The sequence below is a fragment of the Gossypium hirsutum genome, chromosome A10, assembly GCF_007990345.1.
Source record: "Gossypium hirsutum isolate 1008001.06 chromosome A10, Gossypium_hirsutum_v2.1, whole genome shotgun sequence".
NCBI lineage: Eukaryota > Viridiplantae > Streptophyta > Magnoliopsida > Malvales > Malvaceae > Gossypium > Gossypium hirsutum.
Window position 1 is genome coordinate 13457073 of NC_053433.1, and position 11391 is coordinate 13468463.

Consider the following 11391-nt stretch of genomic DNA (forward strand, 5'->3'; position numbering starts at 1 on the left):
ACTAAAAATTAATTATCTCTTCATACAGAATTCAAATAATATTCTCGTTTATTTCTATTAAAAATAGACTCATTAAGGATTCTAGAAATATAGATTTAAGCCCACAATTGTTTTTCTTAAATTTTTTATGATTTTAAAAGTCAGAACAGGGGAACCCGAATTCATTCTGACATTGTCTCACAAAATTCATTATATCTCAAAATTTACAAATCCATTGCTTACACTATTTCTTCAATGAGAAACTAGACTCAATAAGATTTAATGCCATATCTTTTTCATCTTCTAATTCGATTTATACAATTTATGGTGATTTTTCAAAGTTAGTCTACTGCTGCTGTCCAAACTGTTTTAGTGCAAGCTGTTTATTACCATTTTCCCCTAAGCTTTTAATAAATGATAATTTCGTCCCTACTCAATTAGCCTCTCAATTGAGCTGATTTTTCTCAATTAACATTTTATTCTATCACCTTAAACTACTTTACAACCTTTAGGAATCAGAATTTCAGCAATAGATTTTAATTCCAAGCATTTTCACAATTAGGTCCTAAAAATCAATTTCTATTGAAACTACCTAATAAAATCATCTCATAAACAAATTAAAGCTTTAATTTCATTCTATTTCATCATAAACTTACAGCACTCAACCATGGTGACTTTCAATTTCATCCATGAAATCAAAAACTAATGAATTTAATAGTAGGACCTAGTTGTAAAAGTCTTAGAAACACAAAAATTACAAGAAAAAGACAAGGATTAACTCACTTGGTGAAAAAATTATGAAATACCAGCTTAGAGAACCCTCCTATGGCGTTTTTAGCTGCTGGAATTGAAGAGAAATGAAGAGAAATCTAGAAATTTCCTATTTAGTGCTAGTTTTATTTAGTTAATTTTGCAATATTCCAATTTTACCCTTAATTTATCAATTTTTCTGCTGATTTCATACCCTTGCCGTCCAGCCCAAATAACTTTTGGGTCTAATTTCCTTTTAAATACTTTCTCATTAGACTTTTAAGCTATTTAATCATTCTAGCAACTTTTACACCTATTACAATTTAGTCCTTTTCATTTAATTGACTACCCAAACATTAAAATTTCCTAACGAAATTTTAATACCACATTAATAACATTTCATAAATATTTATAAAATTATTTTTGACTCGGTTTTACGAGATAGAGGTCTCGATACCTTGTTTTTACTCAATTTCTTCAATAATTTCTTTTTCTATCTAATCACTAAATCAGTAAAATTTTTCTATCAATATTTTCATACGATTTTCCTATCATATCAATTTTCATGCAAAAACATTGAAATAAATTTCTCTTTAAATCGGATTTGTGGTTACGAAACCACTATTCCGATAATTTTGAATTTAGGCCATTACACAGAGATGTTGCCATATAAATATCATATATAATTTTGAGGACATAATCATAGGGAAAAACTATGGAGATTGCTACTATAATCGGCATAATTTTGTTCTCTATTTCCATGCAATCGGTATATTTAACATTCCTTCTTATCCAAAGGCCAGCACCGCAGTGGATACAGGAGGACTCTCAAACGAACATCGGCTATTGCGGTGCAGAAAGCTGATGATCCTTTCGGGGTGGCAATAGTTGTCATTATTAAACAACCCGTTAATAACTACAATCTCTACCGCATTGACCCGGGTTTGACCTCTATTGTGCTTGAACATCCACTCTCCGTCTAAGAGTCATCTTGTGTCCACCTCGGTGTCAGCCTTCGGATAAGAATGAAAGGTTAAAGATATCACATGCCTGGAAATAAAGAAAAAAATTACGTTGATTACACCTGAAATACCTCCATTTTCCCCTATGATTATGGCCTCAATCTTATGTATGGTATATATAACGCATTATTTGTGAGTATCCAAAAAGCTTGAACTCATGATCTAATAACGATTGTCAATTGGCCCCCAGTTATACTTGAACTGTGACCGCATCATGGCCGCCAACTAGGACCTCTACGTAGACTTCGACTCGTGACCATATCAAACACTATCACCCTGAAACCTGACTTCCATAGTATGGGCTTTTGAGGTAATTGTCCTATCCCAACATAACATATGAAATGTATGTGTTCTAAGACGCGTTATTGCATCCCGGCCTTCAAATCTACCTATAAACTTTTGTGGTTTCACACTCTCTCCAAAATTGACATATTTTCCTAATTAAAAAAACGATCTTAAAATCCAATTAAAAAAACCTCGACATATACAACTAATTTAGCCCAAAATTTGTAATATTTATATCTATATAAATAAATAAAAGGTGATATACTGTCATGCTAATTTCGAACTTTTTTTGTTTTTTCTCTTTTCTCCCACAAAAATCATTCATTCATGTTGTAACATATAAATATAATTCAAACTATAAATGATGCATTACTCTAATTATATAATCATTACTAAATCGTCTGTGAGATAAATTGATTTCATATACATTATTATAACATAAGATAATGTCGATTGGTCAAAAAATTTTAATTTGGAAAACTTATAAGCAAAGGTTAACTCCTTTTATGAAATTATAGCTTCTTCTTTTCTTTTCTTTTCTTATTTTTTTGTATTTTAGGGAAAAAAATTATTCTTATCCACATGATTCAATGTCATCAAGTGCTTTCTTTACTTTTCTTTTTAATATTAGAAGAAGGAAAAAAACAAATCAAATCATAACCAATTTTTAAGAGCGAAAGAAATTAAATGTGCCCCAATCATAAATTATTAAATTAAAAAATATTCATGTGCCTTAGTATTTACCATTTCTTTATAACAAAGTTGGAAAGAGCCAATTATTAGGATATATTTAACTGATTATAAAAAAATGATATAGATAAAGATGCCTTAAACCAATGTGAGAATTTATTTATTTTTTAAATAAAAAAAAGTGAAGAAAAGAAAAAGGCATAACATGAATGGTACACATGGACTGTACTCTCATTGTCAAAGGCCTAATTATTGTGAATTATAAAGTTTATTTTAAGTGTGCGAAATGGGTGATATTTATTTAGCTTTTCTTTTTCATAACCATCATTGCATTCTTAACACTACTTTCCCATTCAATGCCTTTTTATATTTTCAAACTCTAAACATTATTGCTTTGGATATAGTTTTATTGATGTAACTTATAAATGAAGTAGGCCATTGTTTTTCATATTTTAAAATTAAATTATAAATACTAGAAATTGTGGGTAAAAAATAATAAACAATATATTATAAATTTTATTACACGCATGCATATATTTGAAAACTACGTATTTTGAATATAAGAGCATGTTTAAAAATAACATGCAATAAATAATAAAATGTATTATTTGAAATTAATTAATAATAACACATATAATATATACAATATTAAAATGAAAAAAATTACATTGAATTGTGCGTAAAATGAAATTTAAAGATATAAATACATTAGAGTAAAAATATTAAATGCACTACAATTGTTTATCTTGGTATTGTGATCAATCTTGAGTTGATGTTGAGTTAATTCGTAACACCAACTCAGATAATAACATTATCAATATATGTGATTGGAGGAGATAATAAAGTGTGGATAATAAAACTAAAATGTATAAAACATATTAGATTAAAGCTTTGGTTTAGAGGTAAGTTAAAATCTTGTTAACCCAAATATCATAGTTTCAAATCTCATAATAAGTAATGTAATTTATTTTAAATATGAAAAGATATGTTCATAATTTTTCTAATCAAAGTAGTGCCCAATTGACTCAGGACAACATTATAAAAGGTTTAATAATAGTTTAGATAAATAATAACAAAATATTAATGATATGAAAAGATAAAATAATAGAATAATATTGATATTTGACAAACTGAAAATGAAAAAAAAATGTATGGACAACATCGGCGAAAAGTGAAAAAAAAAAAATTGATATGACGTGAGTAGTTTTTTTTTTTTAAATCATATGCGAAGTGTATAGTTATTTTCATATGTAGTAGTTTTTAAAAACAAATGGTTAAGTTTTTTTAAAAAAAAAGATATTATATAAAAATATTGAATGAATAATTATTATTATAACCTTTTTTATATGATTAAGATATTTTTTATATTCATTTTATGATTTATAAAAATTAATCTTATCAGGACTCATGTTTGTCCCTCATAATAATATTGTTTCCAATGTTTAAATTTGAATTCTCTTTGAGAGTTCAACGTACCTCACACAATAAAGGCTTCAGCCTCAACAAGAAAAGAACATTACAATACATTGGCAAACGGCTTTATTACAACTCAAGCATGACATATCAGGGGTGACTGCAAGCACATATCATGATAAAAGAACCAGCTGCAGAGGGTCCAAAGTGGTGGGCAGAATCAACAAAAGAATCAAGCATCAACCAAACTGAAGAGGATATTAACAAATTCATCCCTAAAAGCACTTGCAAAAACAAGACTAGAACTTGTACAAGACAAGACAACAAATTCCACAAATTTCATAAGAAAAAATGAAAACTTATTAAACAAATGCAAAATAACAAAAAACACATAAAACTTAAGACAACACGGCTCCAAATTAACTCATGAAGTCATTTATTATTCCTAAATACTCTCAAAATAGAAACATATCAAGAAGTCAACAAAGGGTCATCATTGAAGTATTAATGACCAACCCACCTTATAAAAGAAACTATTGGTGGTCAGTGGAGGTTAAGTGACGGCGAGCATCGACTTTTATCCATCACAGCCCATGAAGACAACATAGATATTTACAAAATAGATCTACAAATTGAAAAAAGAAAATACATATTAGGTGAAAAGGAGAAACAAAGAAGAAAGGATTGATAGGGAGAGAGGGGGAAAAGGGAAGACAGATGATATCTAACTCAAGAGGCTGACAACACCATTAGACAAATCAAATGAGAAAAAGCAAACGACCTAAAGGAAAAAGGAAAAAGTTTTTAGGTGAAGTATTGTTTGAAGAAAATGTATATTGACATCTAATGTTATACAAACCAAAAATAAGCGGGTTTATTTATACTGCTAAACCGGTTAATATACTATTCAAAGTCAGTAAAAATGAACAATAGCAATAAGCAATTTGGTCATGAGCAGCTAAGTCCCTTCCAGAATAAACAAGGCAATTTAATTAATACACTATTCAAAAGCGATTAAACAAGTTATTTAAAAATAGTTGTAAAAATCATAGATGCTTCTCTTCCATTGGTTGAATTGTGGAAATTTTCAATAAAATTAAAAAATATTATATAAATATAAAATGTTTGGAACATTTCTTTTCTAATTTTTAAAATTTTGTTATAATTTTTTTTGAAAATGTTAAAATATTTTGTTAATATTATATAATTTTTGAAAATTTAATTTTTTAATTTTTTTTAATTTTTATACTTTTAAAAGAAATTAAAGATCTTTTTAAAAAAGTTCGATTTTTGGAAATTTTTTAAATTTTTATAAATATTATATTATATAAATTTGTTGATTTTTTTTTGGTTAAATTTTAAAAATTCAACCAATTTTTTTTACATGAGACCATATTTTTCACAACCGCATTTGATTAGATCAACTTTTATTAATGAAAATGATTAATACGGCTTATTTTCTAAATTTATGCTTTGTTTATTTTGAGGGACTAAATTGTTCCTTATTAACAAAAATATTAACATGTCTTTAATTATCCTTATTTTCAAATTTTATTTTAAGGGACCATTTGAGTATTTAATTCATATAAAAAAAATGAGAGAGATGGGTTTATCAGTATATTTGTGAGAATCAAGATTCTTTCCTCAAGAAGAAAGAAAGGTGCTTCCCCAACTTTTCTTTTTGATCTTTTCATTTTGAGAAGAACAAAAATAGAAATGAACTTCTTATATAGATGAAGCAATGTCATAGTTCAAAGGAAACTAAAGTACAAGCTATCCTACATTAATAATAATAAGCAGAAGAAGAAGGAACAATTAATATAGGCACTTTTTGGAATGCAATAGCATCATGAGCAATCAGCCTTAAGATTTTCAGCAGAGTGACTGCTCATGATGTTATATCATTCAATTCCATCCCACTCAATGCATACTTTAAACCTTAGCTACCACATATATATATAAATATATTTGTGTGTGCTTAATTAAAAGCCGCACCGAAAGCCGGCGACCAGTAGTCGGCACCATTTTCACTTCCGACTTGTTGGGTGCATGATACAGGAACCAAGCACAGCCCTCTACTCCTTAAGTCCTTTGGCTTAGGCTCTTGCTTTTCCTGTTTTTATATATTATCAAATTAAAGTTATATAATAATAATAGCAGTAATGATGATGATGATCATGCATGATTATGATAAATAATTACAGTATAAATGAACAATTAATCAAATGAGAGAGGGGGTATCATTATCATATCAAGAAAGGGCTCTTCTGGTTAAGGAGCCTTCCCTTTTGCTTTTCTCAACAGCTACCTTTAAAAACTATTAGAAATGGAGAAGGCAAAGGAAAAAAGGCATTGGAACTGTGTCTATCTTCAACACTTTTTCTTGCTTTTTTTAAAAAAAAATTATTACATATACTTATGTAGTTCCAGATTATGCTTTTGATTAACTTTTATTCACTTAAATGTGTTGTTGTTAAAGCTGAGAACCCTGTTCTTTCAATGCCTTCCTTTATAGATAAAATAATAGTTAAAAAAAAAGTGCTTTCCCATCCATCCCATCCCATCCCCCTTTGCCTTTGTGAGTTGATTGATCCAATAAAGTTTACCTGTCCTTCATCTTCAGGAAATGCACAATTCCTTTCTCCTTGAACCTAAAAAACAAAAATACCCACATCATCATATACTATAATTGTATATATCTAATTGCATTGGGAAGTGGGTTTATGGATATGTATGGGTACTTACAGATTGTTGGTTTCTCATGTTTGGTGATGCAGTACCCAAGTAAGGGGAGCTAAGAGCCTGCATTTTAAATGGGGAAAACAGAATAATGTATACATATATTGTTTTGATGACTTCCATAACTAAAGGTCTAGAAAAAGAAAAAGCATGAATTATTGAAACTTTAAACGATACAAGTATAGATGCATGCTTGCTTTTCTCCTCACTGATTTCAATAAGCAGGTGTATAGGGCATGCAGAGAGTATAAAGATGAATGGGTAAGTGTTGAAGAAACATCACCTCAATTTGACTTTGAAGGAATCTGATATAACCAATAGCTTCTAACAACACAGATGCTGTGTCAGTCTGCAGAAAGAAAAACAAACCCAAATCATCTTTCTCAGATTACCCTTTAATGTTAAAAACCAACAAGCCAGAACGCAAAAAGAAATATCTCTCTTTTTTATATTAAATCATTTTATTTGTCTTTGAAGAAAATTTGTATTAATGAAAAAAAAATTAAAATTAGAAGTTAGGTTTCTACAGTGAACCACAATTTTTTAACGTTAAAAACTGTGCCAATAACAATTTAAACAAACCAAAAAAGAAGGCATTGATCAGTGTACTGGACACAGTACATAAAAAAAATTAACAAAAAATAAAAGAAAGAAATCTATTTATGGGTTTTACCATAGAATAAAACTTGTTCTGTATAATGTACTATATATTATTCTTTGTGTTGGTTTATTGAGTGTGGGTGTGTGTAGGTGATGAAGAAGGCTAAGGGGATTTTTGGATTACCTTTCCAAATGGGGAAACTAACTGGTGAAGTGCTGTTATTCTATCTCCAAGCTTCTCCTTTCTCACCTGGATTTATCATATACATAAGGGCATAAAATTCAGCACACACACACACACACACACTATTAATCAAAGTTGGTTTTTTTTTTTTGCTATGTTTTGGACCCTCTTTTTAATTTATTATTTTTTATAAAATGGTAGCTGGTAATATCTTAAAAGAATAAGACATGCTTGAAAATGGACAATCAAGAGCGACATATATATACAAGTAACATTCTAGGCAGACAAACACAAATGCACAAGCACCCAGAATTAAAAGAGAAAAAGAAAGAAAGATTCTGTGTGTTTACTTTCAAAGGTGGTTGGCTTGAAGACGTCTGAACCCTAGCTTTCTTGTACACCCCACCACTGCCTTTGCTATTACACTGCCAAAACAAAGATTAACCCAAATAAATGCAGGATTTTATCAAAACATTCTTTAAGATTATTATTATATATAAGTAAAATCTTTATTTACCTCAGAAGAATGGTCCACGGGTGGTTGAATATTAGAGATAGACCCATCTGTGGCCTTGTTATAAGTGAAGTCTAACATATTACTGCTTGAAGTGGTGATACAGGACCTGGGGCTGGGGGATGAAACTGCAGTTCCCATGATTTGAGACCAAGCAGCTGGTGGAACTGGAAGCCTAGGTGCTTGAAATTCTTCACTGGCATGATGATGACCGTACAAGTTGCTATGTTGTTGAGTAACCTCTTGCTTTATAACTTCAACTACGGGAACCCTCAGAGATGGATTCAGGATTTGGTTTTCCCAATTTTCCAACTTTTTTGGCTGGAAATTACTTGGACATAACCTTTCTTCTTCGCCGGAGAATCCACCACTACCCACCACAACCCCATAATTAACCTTTGTTAAAAAGATAAACCAAAACAACAGATAACAAGCATGAACAAAAAGTAGAGAAAAAGAAAAGCTCACAAGAGTAGTTGGCTACATGACTGAGGAAGCTCTTGGTTATCAGGCAAAGAAGTAGCTGAATATTCAACAACATATTGAGGGAAAAGTGATGGGGATGGTGTAACTAACAAAGTTGAAGGGTGTTGAGAAGGTGGATGCAAATGCATGCTCCACCAGCTAGGGTTTCCTGCCATCATTTGTTGCAAAAAAAAAAAAACAACAACAACAACAAAACTTTAGTTCAATTTGATATGCCTCTGATCCATCAAAAATAAGTTCCCCACACGCACAAGAAGGAAAAAAATAGTTGCTTTCTCTCTTCTTTTCCTTTTGTTTTGAACCCTTTCACTTCGGTGAGTTTCCTTGTTTAAACACCCAACCAAAGAGGGGTTTGTTAAAAGCTTTACCAACAGTGCCTTGGTCCCTTTGTTTGCTTTCTCAGATGAGGGTGAAGAAACTTGGAAAGAATTTTTATATACAGGGTGGGGTTTGGGAGCTTTGCTTCCCTTTTCATTCTTCTTTCATTTATTTAGTATTCTTTTTTATTCTTAGCTTTTGCTTTATTATAAAGTGGGGGTGTAGATAAAAAAAGAAGCTAGTGGGCAGTATTTTCAGTCCTTAAACTATTGGGGCCTCTACCACCATAGTTCCTTGATTTGGGGTGTTTTCTACCTTGGGATTGTTTTAATTTTGTGTCTTTAATTAGCTGCTAGGGTTTAGGGTATATAATGATGGGTTTCGTAATTTGTAAAAAAAATAATAATAATAATAATGTTTAAATAGGATTAAATTAACAGGTTGGATTAAAAATTAATTAGAGTATTGGCTTGGAGAGAAAAGCTAGACTCGTTAATTTGCGAATTACTTGAAATTAGTTGAATGATGTTTAAAAAATTAATTGAATACTTTTTTTTAATTCTTAATAATTTATTTAATTAAATCAAATACATAAAGAATACATGGTCAGATTAATTTAACCATAATCTAATTCCAAAAAAACTCATATTTAATAAATGGTATTTCTTAAAATTATATATATTTGATTTCAGTTTCCATCCAAACATCATATTAAAATATAAAAAAAAATTCCATCTTAGCTCATTTACTTCACCCTTAGTTCAGGAGTTTGATACCTTGATATTAGTTACCGTGATTTCTGAATTATTATGCAATCAATACATACGTACATATAGAGAGAGAAGCTAAGTACCCCCAAACATTCTAAAACATTAATAATCTTATTAATGTATAATTGTCGGAACCGGCAAACCATTATTTTATATTTTGGGATTGCTAGCTACCACTTTATACACATCCTTCCAAATGATAGTGGGATTAATGGCCTTTATAAAATATCCATTTAATCAACAGATTTTCAACGTTTAACAATTTAGTCCTCACATGGTTAACTTTCCTATTTTTATTATAAAAATTTACCAAATACACTGAATTTTCACATACTAGATCTAGATCGTTTAATTGATACATGAATTATTATTCAATTATTTGTACAGCCCAAATTTTGCCCGGGCTAAAAAGCCCAACATCTAAAAACCCAACAGCCCAAAACTCAATAACCTCCAAAGCCCCAATCACCTAAACCCTAATGGCCCATTTATGAAATAAAAAAATTCAAATATCTTCACTCCAACCACTCCACTAAACCACCCTACTAAACCACCCCAACCACCCCACTAAACCACCCCACTAAACCATCCCAACCACTCCACTTGCCTACAAAAAAATTAGTTGTAAAATTTGGCTATAAAAGCCATTCAAGACTATGTTAGAAAGAGATTTTTTTTTGGAAAGGCTAGTTTTTGGAGATTAATCAAAAGATCAAAGCAAAAGAGGTTTCTTTTGTCTATTCTCATCTTAAGTTCTTTTTTTGTTTATTGTTTTCCTTTCAATTTTATTTTGTTTTTTATACGAAAGTAAAATAAAAGTAAGAAGCTTACCCATATTTTCATTACCGAAAAAGTTTTTTTTGAGGTCCGACCGCCGTGTACGGTGGCGCCGACGGCGGCCCGTGGGGGTCCGTGACCAGAACAAACCCGAACCAATAGTCGGATTTAGAAGGGAGGGAGAGAGTGTTATTTTTAATATTGTTATTATTTTCTATTATTATTATTACTAATACCACTATTATCATCATTATTACTATTATATTATAATACATTTTCATTATTATTACTATTGTGTTTTTACTATTATTATTATTATATTTTCTTTTTTGTATTTACTTATACGTTATTATTTTTATATTAACTAATTTAATAAATATATATTTTTAGCATATTTATTTTATTTACATATCATTACTTTTTTTATTATTATTTCATCATCTATTCTACTTATAGTTTTTTAAATAATTTCAAACATTTAGCTTATTCATTATTTCCCTTTCTTATTATTTGTTCGACTCATTTATCTTACCTTCGTATTTATCGTTACTATTCATATTTGTGTTTATGTTTATCTTGTTATAGTTATTGATTTTTATTTGTTATGTGTTCTTTATTATCTCGTTCCATCACGAATTTAGGTTTTATCTAACCCAATAATAATTCTTTCATAAAAATAAATATTCCGTATTTGATAATTCGAGACAATCATGCCCTAACTTACTGGGTCTCGACTTTTCTCATTTAATCTAAATACGGAATACTCTTTTAAATCGCAATACGAGTTTTGAATAATACTTATTTTCGGAAGTACGAGGTGTTGTGCCCTAACTTACTGGGTATAACACTTCGTTACCTCGAAGT

At 29.8% G+C, this 11391-nt stretch overlaps 1 protein-coding gene across 1 annotated transcript; it reads right to left on the bottom strand.

Annotated features, from left to right (window-relative positions):
• Window positions 1–5850: 5850 nt before the first annotated feature.
• Window positions 5851–9175, bottom strand: LOC107897180 (transcription factor bHLH68). Its single transcript, XM_016822537.2, has 8 exons — window positions 8645–9175; window positions 8180–8546; window positions 8013–8087; window positions 7663–7728; window positions 7162–7227; window positions 6885–6941; window positions 6746–6790; window positions 5851–6252 (listed from the first exon to the last, which is right to left on the bottom strand). Exons 1-8 carry the CDS (start codon window positions 8818–8820, stop codon window positions 6118–6120), a joined length of 987 nt encoding a protein of 328 aa, XP_016678026.2. The 5' UTR covers window positions 8821–9175; the 3' UTR covers window positions 5851–6117.
• Between the last annotated feature and the right edge of the window lie 2216 nt (window positions 9176–11391).

Excerpts from the sequence above, each read along its gene's own strand:
- LOC107897180 (XM_016822537.2), bottom strand. The coding sequence starts at position 8,820 with ATGATGGCAGGAAACCCTAGCTGGTGGAGCATGCATTTGCATCCACCT. Across the intron at positions 7,729-8,012 it reads CAAGCCAACCACCTTTGAAA|GTGAGAAAGGAGAAGCTTGG; the intron begins GTAAACACACAG and ends TGATAAATCCAG. Across the intron at positions 7,228-7,662 it reads TAGTTTCCCCATTTGGAAAG|ACTGACACAGCATCTGTGTT; the intron begins GTAATCCAAAAA and ends TTCTTTCTGCAG.